A 15,934-nucleotide genomic window follows, 5' to 3' on the forward strand; every position below is an offset into this window, starting at 1 on the left:
TTTTGAGGGTAATGGAAGCCTAAGCAAGGAAGGAGATGGTCATGAGATCTGTTTGGCAGCCATTGTGGATAGGGATGGGAGAGAAACAGACTGAAGTCAGAGCTGAACTGGATTCATTCTCTTGTCCAACATCTTCCTCTCACAGAAGGAAAAGGAAGCTTTAGAGGAGGAACACCATCTTGCCAAAGGTGCCCTGTGAGCCACTGTCTGCGTGGACCACCTCCTCTCAGCCCACTCCTGTTTCTTGTTGCTGAATGTCAGAGCAGGAAGAGACCCCAGATGCCAACTCAGCCAAGCCCCTTAGGGGACACTGGAGTAATTACTTCTTCCCTGATCTAAGGAAAGATCAAATGCTCCACTTGAGTTTGTATCTCAGAAACTCAACCAAGATCTCACACAGAAAGAGGAGAAACTTTGGCATCTGCTTCTGAAACTTTAGAATTATTCATTCATTGTTGTCATTCTCTTATTCATGGAGCAGACATTCAGAGAGCACCTCCTCATGCCAGGTGCTGGGACAGAGAATAAGCCCTAGGCCCAGCGCTTGAGGGGGTCACGCAGTGTTGGGAGATGCTATTAGAACCATTATGATGCCATCGGTCCTTCACTCTGCCAACCTGTGCTTCCACAGTTCACTGGCCTATGGTCACACAATTCAAACATAGCAAAGCCGGGAAGGAGCCCTCAACTCTGTCTCCCAAGATGAGCCCTGCCCTTTCATCTGCTCTGTGTTTCTCCCCAGCCATGCTGCATTCAGCTTTGTGGGCTCGTACTTAAGTAGTTGGCGACTGCAGAGATTCAGTTTTGCAGATGGCAGCTGCCAGCAACTCAGGAATGATATTCTTGTTCTGGGAAGCCCTGTCAGGAGGAATTTTAGTAACAAAATCACCAATACCTTCCCAACCACCAGCCAAAGAAAGAATGTGGCAATTGATCATAAAATTGTAATCAGATTGTTGGTGAAGACTTTAGTACATAAAGTGCTCTGTACCAAGTGGCCCACATGGTTAGGATAAGGGAAGGTTGGACCATGAAACTTACTGGTTACTTAAGTTACATGCACAACCCTGGGGACTGGCTTTGCTAGTAGCTGAATTACTGATCCCAGTCAACTCCTGAAATATTTGCGTAGGGAGGATTTCCAGGATGCTAAACTCTCCACTGGCCTTTGGAGTTGCTCTCCTGCAAAAGTTAATCAAGTCTTTGGGCCATATTTACTCATTTTCATCCTGTTTCTCTGCCTTTTGGTAATCAAGACACAATAGGTGATTTTTTTTAAAAGTCCATCATTTTAAAAAGCTAATGGGGAAAAAAATACCCCCTTTAGAAACCACCACCATTTATCTAGCTGCCTTTCACTGTTTAAACCACACATAATTTGTGTTGATTTCATTAAAATAAAAATCAGGGTAGCTGCTGGTTCAGGCAATCAGGGGCTTGATCTGTATTGTATTTTAATTTCTTGGTAGAAATGCTCCTGTGTATTGTAGATGCTAGGTCTTGGCGGGGAGGCCTTTGCATTTCTGCCCCCTGCTCTCCTGTCTTCTGCTGTGGCCTGCTTCGTATAGGCTGCAGAGATGGGATTTCGGCAAATACACAATTTGGATATTGCAGTCATTGCCACCCCTTGTCTACCCCAGTCTTAGCAGGACCTCTTTCCTGTGCGAGAGGTCAAGTCCCCTGCATTTTCATTCAGGCAGTGACACCCTGGAAGACTGCTTCTCGTTCACGCTTAATTAGTCCAGTCCATTCTTGTCTTCTGGTTTTATACCTTTTCCCTTGTGACATTCATACCTTATATTATTTTCAAGCTTGGGTTTAAGTGTCATCCAATGGACAAAAATAAGCCAGCCTATTTCTGTGTGTGCCACTATGTGCTGATAGATGCGTAGTTGAAAATATTTGCCTTTTATTTTCCTTGGAGTTCTAGACAGATCTCTTTTCTTAACTGCCTAGGTCCCGCCATTGACTTGGAAAAAGTAAAGTCAGAATGTCTCGAGCCCGAGCCGGAGTTACGGAGCACTTTCAGTGAGGAAGCAAATACGTCGTCCTATTACCCCGCTCCTGCACCTGTCATGGACAAGTATATCCTAGACAATGGCAAGGTAGTGTTTCAAGCTCACTATCCATTCCCTGCAAGTGCTGGCTAGTCAGAGCGAAGATGGAGAATATGGTGGGAGCTTTTCGAGAGATAGCTTGACTGCTTGGCCTCCTGGCCTCTCCTCGAGTGACTGCTTCCAGAAATCATGGGTTAGAGCTAGAGGAGCTTTACGAGGACTTTTTCTTTTTCTCTTCTTCTTTTTTTTTTTTTCCTTTGGCAAATGTTGGGTCGAAACAACTGTAAAACTAAACTGACATTTAAAAACAGCTTATTAGCGAGAAAGATTTTTTAAAAAAATGATAATTTAATGAAACCAGATGCATAAAATTTATAAGGTGATTGAGAAATGATATATCTGCATTACAGATATGGATACAACTCATCATTTACCCATTCACCATTTACAAAGTACCTGTGTGTTCTACGCCCTGCGCTAAATGCTAGGTGTGCAGTGGTGAACGGGACATGCTCCTTACCCGTAGGCAGCTCGCAAGTTGTCCATTTAGCATGGTTAGCCCACAGTCCTAGGACCACAGTCTAACTCCTCAGATTTTATTGTAAGTCTCTTGAAAAAGATTATGAAAGAAAACTTAAGCACTATTAGTAGTTATATTGGTACAGGAGTACAGCCTTTGGAAATCTTAAAGTCATATGATGATATAGTAGCTGGGCAGGGAGAAGACTGTTCTAAAAAACTTCCCACATCCAAATGAGTTCATCTTGGAGGAAATATGTCGGATCCCTTTGTCTAGGCACTGGTCAGATGCAGTTTCACTGTAATATCCTCTGCCACCATGACATACATTACAGACATCTCTTCTCCTTCTCCTCAAAGACTCAATCTGTGTCAGTCTGTTTTTCTTGCCTTATGCTTCAGAAGGTCTCTGTTTATCCAGTATTGTTCCCCAGTGGGTTGATGAGAAAGAAAAGGTTGTCTTATTTGGGTTTGTCCAGATATATCCCTGCAACTGGCCAGACCGAGCCAAAGCAAATATTGTCAGGCTGACGAAGTGAAACTTGTTAGTCTTTAGGGCTCTCTTGGGTATGCTACTCTCATCTTCCACAGAGAACTTCCTCCCCTGCAGAGGCAGAACTGATGGGCCAGGCCATGGGCGCGTTCTGCATTGCCTTGGTCCAGCCAACAGGCTTGAAGAGTCTGCTCTGCAGGGGAGAGATGGCATGACAGAGTGGAAGTAGGCAACTAGGAGCCTGAGTTTAAGCTTAGCTCTTTCTTTGTCCTGCTTGTATGACTCTGGGTTTCCCTTCTGCAGGCCTCAGTGTCCCTGTCTGTGCCAGATGGGATCAGATCGATGGTCTCCATAGACCTTTAATGACTCAAACTGTGTATCTGGGTTGGGTGAACCTTCCCCAACTGGAGATAAAGAAAAGACTATTCTGTATTTGTTGATTTCTTTTCAGTCATGATCACATTGTTTAATAACTAGAGACTTTTTCTTGAAGTAGCTTCTTAGAGAAATCTATTTCTCTCTTGCTTTGAAGACTGATGGACAGTTTCAGAGCATTATGAGGGCCTCTTTTGCAAAGGGATCATTTTTCCTCCAGAATGATGGGTCTCTCAAATGTTGTGTAATTTTTTTCACACTTAAGTGGCACAGCAAATCTTGAAAGTGCTAATTTTGTTTTTTCATTGATCATTGCCAACATGTTGCTATAAAACTAGCCTGGCTTTTGTTTACAACTAATTTGTACTCAGGCAGAAATTTTTAAAGGAGAGGAAAGGAAATACTGGAAATGGATGGCAGCTTCGTAGAGAGGTGTTCCCCATCCCAGAAGTCGCCATCATTGTTCTTGGCTCTGCTATTGCTTCTGACCATTCCTTCTTTCTGCCTTCATCTCTGCGAAGCCTAGAGCTTAGAACGGGATCCATTTCCTAGTAGGAAATGTCATTTCACAAAGACATTTTTTTATCAAATCTCATCCTATCAGATGCCATATTTTTAATAACTTCCCTTAAAAACATAAGACTAACATTTGGTCAAATAGTGGACTGTGGTTTATGTGAATCAGGCTTGCCACAAAATTTACTTTCTGATTTTGATAAAGTACATTGCTTTTCTTTGTCTTAAGATGTTTTACTTCAAAAACTCATTGAATCATAAAGCACAAAAACCATTGAAGTTTAAATAGTCTAATTTATGCATGGGATAGATGGGGAGATACATCCAGAGAAGGGACTCGTCTGCAGTTATACAACAGGTTAGAGGCAGGCAGGCAGGGGACTACAAGCCAAGTCTCCCAGCTCCTGGGTCAGTGCTCTTTCCAGTCTGTTCTGCTGCACTCCTGAAAGCAGGGCATTGCTCCAGGTGACCCTGAGCTTTACTGACCTCAGGAGCCCTTGTCTCAAATGCACCAGCATGTACCTGTGAGTGGTCTCACCCAGGGCCATTTCCTTCTATGATGGAAAGTTGGCCTTGTACTGAATGCATGTCAGAAAATATTTTATTCTCCAAGGAATAACAGCTCATCAGAACTGAAAGCCAGTGCCATTAAGATATATAAAATATGCCCTTCAGATTCTTACTGCTTTGTGTGCAGACTGGTCCTGATCACTCTGTAGGGGATGTAAGAGGCAAAGCCTTGGCCTCTCCCCACAGAGATGTACTGTGATGGGCTGAATCAGGTAGAAGGCTCTCAGTAGGCTAGAAATTCAGAGGGGATAGAACTTGGCCCTGAAGTAGTTCAGGAGTGTTTCCTGGATTGGAGACTGGGACTTGAAAGATTAACAGGCTTAAAAAGACAGAAGGTAAGGCATTCATTCCTGGGTGAGGGAAAGGCATGAACAGAGACACTGATAGAGAAAGACGTTAAAAGAAGTAAGGAAATAACTGTTACTGGATGTGTGCTGTCCACCTGATGTTTTACTCATGTTATTTAATCCTCAGAACAGCTCTGTAAATCAGGTAGTGATCTGCCTCTGGTACAGCTGAGAAAAGTTAAGGCTCAGAGAAGTAAAGTGACTAGCCCAAGATACCCAGCTAGTAGGTAGAAGGGCCAGGATTCATACTCAGGGCTGCAGACTCCAGAGCCCATCTTCTTTCTGTTACTGCACACTGGAAGGAGAAGGAAATGAATGAGTTTGGGGGCGTCACTGAGTGATGGACATAGTACAGTTAGTAGGCTGAATGGAAACAGGATTCTAGAGGACCTTTAAAGCCGACTGAGGAAGTTGGATTTGATGTGATGGGAAATGGGGAGCTATTCAAGATTCCAGAAGGTTAACATAAAAACACAGAGTTGAAAGACTGTGAAAGTCATCTAGTCAAAGAAGGAAAGCCATGTTTTAGGGAAATTAATCTGGCAGTGTTTACAGCGTGGGTTGGAGGGAGCACGGACTGGAGGCAGGAAGGCCAGCCCATGGCTTTTACCCTGACTGCGGTGTGAACTGCGGTGGGTGCTGGCTAGGGAAGTGGCCGGGCAGGTACCGAGGAGGACTCAGAAGGAAAGCCAGCTGAATACCGATGTGTTAGATCTGCTTTGTTGCCACCACATTAGCACCACCGTGACACTGGCAGCAGCAGGAAAGCCAGGAGAGCATGGGCTTCAGGGTCATACAGATTTGTGTTTGAATCTTGATTCTAAAATTTACTGATAGTATGTCTTAGGGAAAGTAATTAGTCCTTCTGAATCTCTGTTCATCTCTGGAAATTAGGAATAATTATTCCTACCTATTTCCATCTTTTAAGGTCATTATGAGGATTAAATAAATTGAGAGTACAAAAACTAGTTCATTAAAAGTACTCAAAAAATATTGATGACCCTTTCTTTTGTAGACATTGGCTAAAAAGAGAGACTGTCATCTCTCTTTTAAGAACAATAAATGAAAAGATTATAGGAAAGCAAGGCCTGGGGTAGAAAAGAGCAGAGATCTTTGAAAAACTGAAGTTGTCTTCTCTGAAGTTTTCTGATTCTGAACTTAATCTAATTCACATTCCTTGTTTTCCCCCTCTCTCAGGAAGCGTGCGTGGGTAGCCCCAGAGAGTTATCCAAGGAGGTGACTTGGGGTCCAGCAGGGAGCAGCAGGGAACTTGTCCCTAGCATGCCTGATCTGGCACACAGACTGCCCACCTGCAGTTCAGACTGCGGAGAACAGGCCAGACTTGACCTTGGGTCGATCTTGCCCAGCCAGCCCCAGGCAGCACATTTCACTCCAGGTTGCTTATCTTCCCGAGCCCTGTGAACAGATTTGCATCACCGAAGTTCGAAGCACAGGGAGGCCAGGTGGATCTGGTTATCTGATATCGTGCCTGCAGAAGTCCGAATGATCTTTTGAGCAAAAGGAAGTGAAGTTAGATGTGGCAGGTAGATTGTTTACTTACTGACATTCATGGGTGGGCTATGTTGCTATATTTTTTTCTTTTTAACGGTTGGAAGACTTTAGTAATTGGTGAAGGAAGAAGTGTTGCTGGCTGACCTTGCTGCCCAACTGTGCATGCCCACCTTGCTTTCCAAGCCAGTCTTAAGTAGAAGGATCTTTGAATCTCTCTGAACAATGCTGGCCAGTCGGCTATCAGTCTGGGTGTGTATGCAGTCTCTCAGACCAGGACTCTCGAGGGACATCTCCCGACCATGCAAGGTTGATGACTTACAGTCTTTCTGAAGACTTTTGGCGGGAACTTTCCATTCCCCTTTGAAAGTGTAACTTGTCAGTGGCTGTCTCCCCTCCATCCCCTCAGAGGCCATTTCTACCCTCCTTAGACTCAGCAGAAACACAGCATAAATGACAATGTCAAAGTCAAAACGTAATTTTTACTGATTAGTTTTATTAGCAAATGGTTTTTAAATTGTTAAAAGACCCAGAAAGGAAAAAAAATGCAAAGCTCATTGCTAGATCATTCCAAGACTTTTGCATTTATTGACTCTGCACTGAAACTTTCTGAGCGCTTCCCTTATAGTGAGTGTAAAATTGTGTTTTGTTCTGTGTGCTGTCAGAATCAGATGAGGACACAATGGTTGTGTCCAATTTGTTAAAATCATACGTGTTCTGAGCCAGAAGGAACTTAGCTGGAATCCAGTTCTCCCAGTTCAGTTCACAGAAACCTGAAGCCGGAAATGGGAAGGACTTGCACAAACACAACCCCGTGAACGGCACAGCCTGGACAGCGGCTCTCCTCACTCCGGCTGCCAGTGGTTGCCACACTTAGCTGTACGTTGCAATTACCTGAGGAGCTTTAAACCATCCTGACCCCCGGCCCCCCCACCAACAAAACAGATCAGCTCTGCAGCTTAGTAGTTGAGTGACTTTCAGCCAGTGGCTTCACCTGTCTTAGCCTCGTTTTTCCACCTGAAATGAAAATAGTGCTCTAACAACTCCCTTGCAGGGTTGCCGTAAAGATTTGAGATAGTGGATATAAAGCACTAGAATAAGACCTGGCACATTACAAGTATTCACTAAATGGTTATTATTATTGCCCTTAAAGGAAGCTTATTTAGTGTTTATGGAACAAGACCCCTTATAGTTGTTTAGAAATCTCTTGTAAAGGACAAGGAAAGTGTCCAGCTGCCATCCCGTCTGGCTAATCAGGTGCTCGCTTGTGTTCTTCTCCCTTTCAGGTCCATCTGGGAAGCGGGATTTGGGTTGATGAGGAGAAATGGCACCAGCTACAAGTAACCCAAGGAGATTCCAAGTACACAAAGAACTTGGCAGTCATGATTTGGGGAACAGATGTTCTGAAGAACAGAAGCGTCACAGGAGTTGCCACAAAAAAAAAGAAAGATGCAGTCCCTAAGCCACCCCTCTCTCCTCACAAACTAAGCATTGTCAGAGGTGGGTCACGCAGTGGAAACGTGGCGGCTAGGGTGCTGTCCTTCACTCTGTCAGGAATATGTTGGGCACATTTCCGTTTGACAAACACTTGCTGAAGCCCCTCTGCACCAGGCCCCGGGCTGGGCATGGGGACATAGGAGCAGATATGGGCCTGGTCCCAGACTAGTTTGCATTTCACAGGGCACATGGGCTGTGGACACAAGTACAGTTCACGGAGCTCACATGCGAGAGGGGCAGAAGGGAGTTCTCAGGAGGGGAGGAGACCACTAGCTGGAAAATCAGGAAAGGGTTCCTGGGGAAAGGGGTCACTGGATCAGGCTTTGAAGGATACATCAGACATGGAGACGCAGATCTGCAAAGAGAGGAACTTCGGGAGGCAGAAGCATCTGGAACAAAGGCTAGAGTTGGGAAGGGAGTGCTGCTATGTACTGAGAGTGGTAAAGATCGCAGCTAGGGGACCAGGTCATGGGAGACCTAGCGTTATGCCTTGAGCAGTTAATGAGATGGAGACAGCTGAGGGTGGCTGAACTCAGCTTCTCTTCTGGTGTTTGGGAGGGGTTGGAGGGAAGGCAAAGAGTCAGCGAGTCATTTGTCCCCCTAAAGATAGGGCTCCAGCGTGGACTCCTTGATTTCCCCTCTCTCCTTCTTTTCTTCCTTCCTTCCTTCCCTCTTCCTTCTTTCTTTCCACTGTCTCTCCCACCCTCTCTTCATCCGTTCACTAAACTCTTATTCTTTGCCAGGCTTTCTTGTGGGTATTGAGGACACAAAGAGGGATGAGACACAGTCTCCATCTGCAGGGCGCTCACTGCCTCTTGGGGAAGATGAACACACGAAAAGCTAGTTACTGTACAGATAATACAGATTAGAGAGACAGTCAGGAAAGTACATGGGAGCAGAGAGAATATAGTAATTGCTAATTATTCTGAGCACTTACTGTTGTTTCAAGTTCTGGGTTTTTTTTATGATTCTGTTTTTAAAAATGCTTTTACATATATTAACTCATTTACTCTTCATAATACTCCTACTGTTGGCTACTATTATGATCCCTGTTTTACAGATGAGGAACCTGGGCACAGAGATGTTAAGTAACTTGCTCAGGTCACACAGCTTTAGGGGTAGAGCCAGGAGTCCAAGCCAGGAGGGCTGGCTTCAGAAGCTATATTCCTAACCAGTAGTCTCTAAGTGTCCAGCTGCCATGGTACTGATGAAGAAAGTGAGACTCAATCAGTCACCATTTTGAACGGGCCTTGTAACAGGTTCTGAGGCAGACAACAAATATGTCCATGAACAAATCAGAGAATTTCAGGTACTGATGAAAGGCTGTGAAACACCGTCAACCTTCAGTAGCGATGTTAGCTGGGTGGTTGGAGAAGGCCTGTTTGAGGAGGTGAATTTGAGCTGGGGACTGGATGTGGAGGAAGCAGCCCTGTAAGGGTGTGAGTGGTGGTGAAACAGGTAGAATAAACAGCAGGTACAGAGGCCAGGCATGCCCAAGGGATGGAGGAGCCCCATGAAGCTGCAGAGTCAGGAGTTAGGGGAAGTGAGATCAGGGCGGTGGGTGACAGGCAGCCTTGGAGGGCCCTGAGGGCCACAGTAGCAGCTTGGATTTACTCCATCTGCAGGAGAAGGGTGATGGAAGTCTTCGAATGGGAGTGACCAAATGGGAGGTCCATTAGGAGGCCGAGGCATGGTCTTGGGGAGAGATGGTGGTGCCATGGACCAAGGTTAGAGCAGTGGAAATATAGAAAAATGGCCAGATTTAGAGTATATTTTGGGGGTCAGGGTGTCAGGACACGAGAAGGTTAAGTGAGCAGCCAGAGGTCACAGCTACAAGGTTGCAGAGCCTAGATGCAAACCCACCACCCTGACTCTGGTCTGGGGCTCGTTCTGCTGTCACACAGCTGCCTCCCTAGCTGGCTGACTCATGATTAATTGACTTAGGAAGACGTTTATTTTTAGACAAGTGGAGGTAACCTTGAGTCTGCCAGCTGTCTGAAATTGTGGAGCCTAATTTGGGGGGTCACCCTGAGAAAGCGGCCTTCCTGGGGACGCAGTCCTGCCCCACCTGAGAGGTGGCCGACCTCTAATTCTATTACACTTGTCGGAATGTAACTCAGCAGGTCCCAGGTGTCTTTTGATGACTGGCTGCCCACCTGTTGTCACGCTGCTTTGGTATAAAATCATCTGCTGTGCGTCTGCCTCGGGCACTAGTCCTATCGTAGGATCCATTTCCGCATCCCCATTCCTAGCACAGGGCCTGGCACACAGTAGGAGCTCAGTAAATGAGGGCTGAATAGATGAAACACAGACCTGTATGTCAGTGCCCTCACTGACTTTTCATATGATTGCTTATGAGTCACTTTCCCTCCATGTCTCAGTGTCCTTAGCTGAAAACTTACCTCTTAAGATGGTTAAAAGAGCTGCCCAGGATTATAGCTTGGCATAGTTATGTTTGAGATGTGAAAAGAAATTTCTGTTCTTTGTTGACAAGTGAGCTGCCCCCATGGAGCCGACATAACCTCATCATGGTCACATCATTGAAGTTCTTGTCTGGGGCTGGCCGTTCTCTCTGTCTGGATCCCAGCCCACCTGCCTTCCTAGGTACCTGTTCCTGCTCTCCTGGTTCCTTCCCAGCACCATTTAAATATGCTCTGATCACTCATTTCTTGCAGAAACAAAAAACATTCCCTAGAGGCTGTTTCCATCACCCAGATGCTGCCACATCTCTCTTTTCCTTCCCACAACCAGGTTTCCTGAGAAAGTTGTCCCCACTCACTGCCCACGGGCACTAGTAACCCTGGCCTCCGGCTTCCGCGCCCAGCTCCCACGTGCTCTATTCTTGCCCAGCTTCCCGGGGACTGCCTCCTTACTCAGCCAGGGCATGCTTTCACCTCCCTCCCAGCACTCTGGGACGTGCCCACGCCGTCTTTACTGAGAAACCCTCCTGCACACTCGGGTTTTCTCCTGCCTCTGCTTCTCATGCTGCTCCCCTCCTGCTGCTGGCTCCGCCGCCGTCTCCGGCCCTCTTTCTCACTCCACAGAGCTGCCCTCAGCTGGTCTCACTTCTCATTGCTTCCACTGCCCTCAGCGTGCCCACCGCAGCGCCCTGGGTTGAAACCCACACCTCATCCTGGCCGATGCCTGGTGACCTGGCCTCTGGTGACCCCTCTGAGCTCATGTCACACCACACTTCCCAGCCCCGCTGTGCTCTAACCACAGAGGCCTTCTCCCCATCCCTTCCTGTCCCCACTGCCGGCAGTGCCCTCCCTCTGGTCTGCACATTGTGCCTTCTTCTCGTCATTCAGCGAGGCCTTCTCCAAGTGCCCAGTCTAATAAAGTAGCCTTTCCATTGCTCTCTGTCACATCACCCCCACTAAAGTCTCTGCAGTTTTGTTTAGTTCTGAATTTGTTTAGTTACTTGGTGATTGTCTTTCTTCCCCACCCACATTAGAACATAGGCCTTGTGAGCATCTTGCTCAGGGCTAGCATGTAGTAAATGCTCAGTAAATATCTGTTGAGTCAGTGACCGATGCCCAAATCTCTGTTTGACCTCAGTTCACACTTCCGAGTCCCTGATCCGTACATCCAGGGGCCCTCTGCTTGTCTCCTCATGGACGTCCACGTGACCTGGCAGATCCACACCACTCACCGCTCTCCTTTCCCTTCTCCCAAAGCCTTCAGCCCCATCTGTGTTCCCTGTCTGGTGAGTGACACCACCTGCCAGGACCCAGAGATGCCTCGTTCTCAACTTCTCCACATGCCTTACTCGCCATCTCTTCTGCCCCCGTATACCTCTGAAACCATCCGCTTCTCTCCAAACCCACTACCCCTTTCGTGGTCCAGGCCACATCATTTCTCTCCTGCCTTATGCCAGCAGCTCCCAGACTCCATATGTAGCCAGAGTGATCTTTCTGAAACCCAGTATGATCCTGTTACCACCACCCCATCACAGCCAATCCCTGGTGCCCATTATGAAAGGGTAAGCTTCCTGATGTGTTGTAAAAACACCTTGATAGTCTGGCCCCTGGCTCTACTCCAGCTTATCTTTCAGCAGTATTCCCCTTGAACCGCGGTGTTCCTTGAACAAGCCTTGTCCCCTCTCATGTTAGGGAATTTGCAAATGCTGTTCCTGGTGCCTGGAACACAGGTCAGACTGCCCATCTGACAACCGCTGCTCTGTCCAGCTAGCTGCTACTCACTGTCCAGGTCTGCTTAGGAGAACCTTCCTTCAGGAAACCTTCCCTGACCTCGCAGGGGGAGGAGACGCTTCTGTCACGTGTCCTAGAACGCTTTGTGCCTACCTCTGTTCTCTTCTGTCATATCTTTGCCTCCTAGGCACCTGGTCAGGCAGCCCCTTAGAGCCCATGAATACTTGCCTCTGGTGAATGAGAAGGGAATTGACTTGCCCGAGGCCATACAGCCAGTTTGATCAGAGCCAAGCAGAGCTGGGCTTTTAGGCTTCCCGTTGTCTCCAGGGGTTCCTTGTCTTACTGAAGTACAATGTTGACTAGTTTTTTCTTTACTACAGCGGGTAGGTTTGAAGTCTGTCTCCCATCCCACCATACACTCATCATTTTTAGCCTAATTATTCGAGCTCTTCCAGATTTCATTTGACTTGTTCTTCCCATGCAAGCTGTCTGCTAGATTGAGATTGTTTGTGTTTATTTTGTATGATTTTACCACATTTGCTGTATCAAAATGGCAAAGGCCCTGATGCTCACAGCATTGGTGAGGCTTTTCTCTTCCCTTTGGTTTTAAAGCCATTTCTTACGGGAGAGCAGAGGGATATGGTGAACACTGACACTGCTTCAGAAGGATGAAAGCAGGAGGGCTGGAGGACAGTCTGGCTTTAATGACATACTCCAGAATGACAGTTAAACCTTATTAAGGTCAAATGACCTTTTGCAGAGTATCTGAGTTTTGCAAATGAGCCACAGCGTTGAGTTCTGGTTAATTTTTATAACTTTTTTAATAGGACACATTAGCGCTGTTATAAACCTTGTTAATTAAGCAATAATCTCAAATGCTCCCTCGCAGAGGGAGACATTCCCAGCAACTGCAGGTGATTAATATCTAGAGTCTAATGAAAGCCTTTGAATCAACCTCAGGGGCCGTTCAGGGCTCTTACCCCCAGGAAATGGGAATGATTGCAATTCTGTGGAGGCCTCTCTGAAAAACCTTCCTTCATCTGTACCTTTCTCTTCCTGCCTCTTCTCCGACTCATGCCAGGGCCTCTAAGAGCCATCACGCCCATTCCCCATCCCCCTTCTCTCTCCTTTGCCTCTTTATCCACTCTGTTACCTTCCGAGAACTAGGGACTCAGAGCTGGAAGAATCTCCGTAGATGATCAGGTTTAACATCCTGCTTTCCTTTCCCAGAGAGAGTCCCACTCGGGGTGGTGCAGCAGCCAGGGTTAGAGCCAGATTAGAACCCCTGAACTTGGAAACAGTCGTTCTCATGGAGCATCTCCTTGTTTGGTTCCGGTTCCAGTGATATCACTGCGGGTGTCTGCTCTTTCCTGGCCCAGGGCTGGGGAGGGAGCACCTGTGTTCCAGTCTGTAGACGAGACAGTATAGTCACTGTTCTATTAGATGGCTAGCAGGGCTTTGGTAGAGAAAAGCCCAGGGAAAGGTGGGAGCACAGAAGGTGCGTAGGCAGTGGGGTCTCCGGACTCAGTCTTGTAGGTTCCCAGAGGGAGAATCTGAAAGAAAGAGTGGGATTTAGGCAGGTGAAGGATACTGGTGGGGTGGCCTGCAGTGGGGAGAGCATCTCAGGTGGATATGGCAGAGGGGGGACCAGAGAGACACTGCTGCCTACCTTCATGTCTGAGTCCCTACGGAGAGGCCAAGACAAGATGAGGTGAAGGTTAGTCAGGTTGGAAGTGGTCAGGAAGTAGTGAAGGTCAGTTAAAAGCTTTCAGAGGTTTCTCTGTGCAAAACCCGTCTCGGCGGGGAGGAGATGGTGCCTCAGAGAAAGAAGGCCTGTAACACGTGCATCTGCAGCATGGGTGGCAGCAGGGGTGGCAGCGGGGGGCAGGCTGGCCGCGTGCCCACGGAAGGGCTCGGAGTGGGGGAAGTGGCAGTGGGTTCTGCCCAGACTTACCTGCTTTCTCCAGGCCTGTCTTCTCACAAGTTCATGGAGGGGTTAGCACAGGTTAGTCTGTGACCCCTTCCCGTGCTGTCACTCTACATCACTAGCAGGATTATCTGCTCTGCCAGCTTGGTAAACAAGATTCTGTCTGTCTTCCAGGGCAGTTCCTTAAGATTGGGTTATCAGTCCTGTTTTATAGTTAAGGAAGCTCAGGTTCAAAGAATTTAAAACTCTTGCCCATGATTACATGCCCCCGTGGTACTTTCCCTGCCGGCACTCTCAGTCCCCTGGTGTCCAGAATTGTCATGTCCCCTCAGGTTACTCTAGGAAAGCATTCATTCATTCATTCAACACATATATGCTTAATCTTGCCCCGGTGCCACGCACTGTCTAGGCCCTGGGAACAATAATTGTAATTAACCCCATACAGGTGCAGTGTTCCTTACAGTCTGAAGAAGCCTTGCAAAATGTTTGTCTCACATCCCTCATGGCAGCCTTAAAAAAGATCATCTGTGGTTTGTTATCCCTGTTTATGAGGCGAGGAATCTAGGACAGTGATTCGCCTCGGGTCCTAGGCTAGGAAGTAGGCCAAAGTCAGGCTCCAGCCCGGCCCTGTCTAGGGCTCACTCTTCACTTCATCACAGCAAATGGCAGAGTCAGTAAAAGTGGTCATACTCAGCCTTAGTAATCACCGCAGTGCGGTGCCACTCCACACCCACTAGGTTGTCAAAGCCCTAACTGTCTGACATGAAGTGCTGTGGGAGAGATGGGCAGGCGGTCCTTGCACACACTCCTGTTAGGGGGTGCTAAGCAGAACAGCCACTGGGGAGGACAGCTTGCCAGGCATCACCTAGTAAAGTTCAGCATGCACGCACCCTAACATTAGTTCGTTCCAGCCAGTACTGAGCATTTCCTCCATGTGTGCCCCAGGAGACATGGCCCAGGGTGCCTGTAATTGCAGATCATAGGAAACAATCCAGGCATCCATTGACAATAAAGTGGGCCAGCCAGTTGTGGAATGGTCAGACAATAGAATACTGCTCACCAGTGAAAGTGAGTGACCCGCAGCTGTCCACATCAGCATGGGCAAATCTCCAGACTGGAATGTTGAGTGAAAAAAAGTCAGGTGGATATACAGAGTATGGACACACTTGTAAAAAAGTGAAAAACAGAGGAAAGGTAGACAATATGTTATTTAAGGATGTATGCATATGTGTTAACATTAAAAGAGAAGCAGAAATTCAGAGTTATCTCTGGTGAGGACAAGGCGAGGATGGGGTTGGGGGTGTGGGCATCTCTGGCTTCAAAGGGACCGATAATGTCCTGTTAAGCAAAGGATGGGTACCTGGATGTTTGTAAATGTACAGTGTATATCTGCTTTTTTTCTAAGTACATTTTGTGTTGAAAAATTTAAAATACAGTTAAGTGAGATATGTGAGTTGGTACTTTGGAAGCGTGTCAGGAGGCACATTTTCCTTTCCCCCCCTTAAAAGGTACATACTGGAATGCACCATTAATCCTTGGCCTTCTTGTTTCTTTTTCCTGTCTAGAGTGTTTGTACGACAGAATAGCACAAGAAACTGTGGATGAAACTGAAATTGCACAGAGACTCTCCAAAGTCAACAAGTACATCTGTGAAAAAATCATGGATATCAATAAATCCTGTAAAAATGAAGAACGGAGGGAAGCAAAATACAATTTGCAATAAACTTTGAATTTTTCATAAAGCCTTCTTGTTTTCCTTGCGTGGCATGTGATTTGCGGGTGATGGCGCCGTCCAGATCAGACCCCTCCATGCGTGGTGGTGTGTGTGCAGAGAGCCAGTAGGGTTCCGGGGTCAGTGACTTGTTCTGAACTTGGACCTCTCATTCCAGTGAAGGCAGAAGGATTTGCTGAGACTCAGGCAGCAACCTGACACCCGTGTCATTCTGGGAATGATGAAAGCACTGTCTTCCCAG

The 15,934-nt window shown here is 47.0% G+C and overlaps 1 protein-coding gene across 13 annotated transcripts in view; it reads left to right on the forward strand.

Annotated features, from left to right (window-relative positions):
• BEND5 (BEN domain containing 5) overlaps positions 1-15,703 on the forward strand; it is a 925,317-nt gene extending 909,614 nt beyond the window's left edge. For 12 of the 13 annotated variants that reach the window (XM_072974483.1, XM_072974480.1, XM_072974482.1 and 9 more), the window contains 3 exons: positions 1,957-2,105; positions 7,673-7,886; positions 15,527-15,703. In XM_072974483.1, coding sequence (XP_072830584.1) covers positions 1,957-2,105; positions 7,673-7,886; positions 15,527-15,684 — 521 coding nt within the window. In that variant the 3' untranslated portion in view covers positions 15,685-15,703. The remainder of the gene's footprint in view (positions 1-1,956; positions 2,106-7,672; positions 7,887-15,526) is intronic. The other variant, XM_072974486.1, reaches the window with a different exon arrangement.
• Positions 15,704-15,934: the final 231 nt, after the last annotated feature.

This window comes from Vicugna pacos, chromosome 13 (assembly GCF_048564905.1).
Source record: "Vicugna pacos chromosome 13, VicPac4, whole genome shotgun sequence".
Lineage (NCBI taxonomy): Eukaryota > Metazoa > Chordata > Mammalia > Artiodactyla > Camelidae > Vicugna > Vicugna pacos.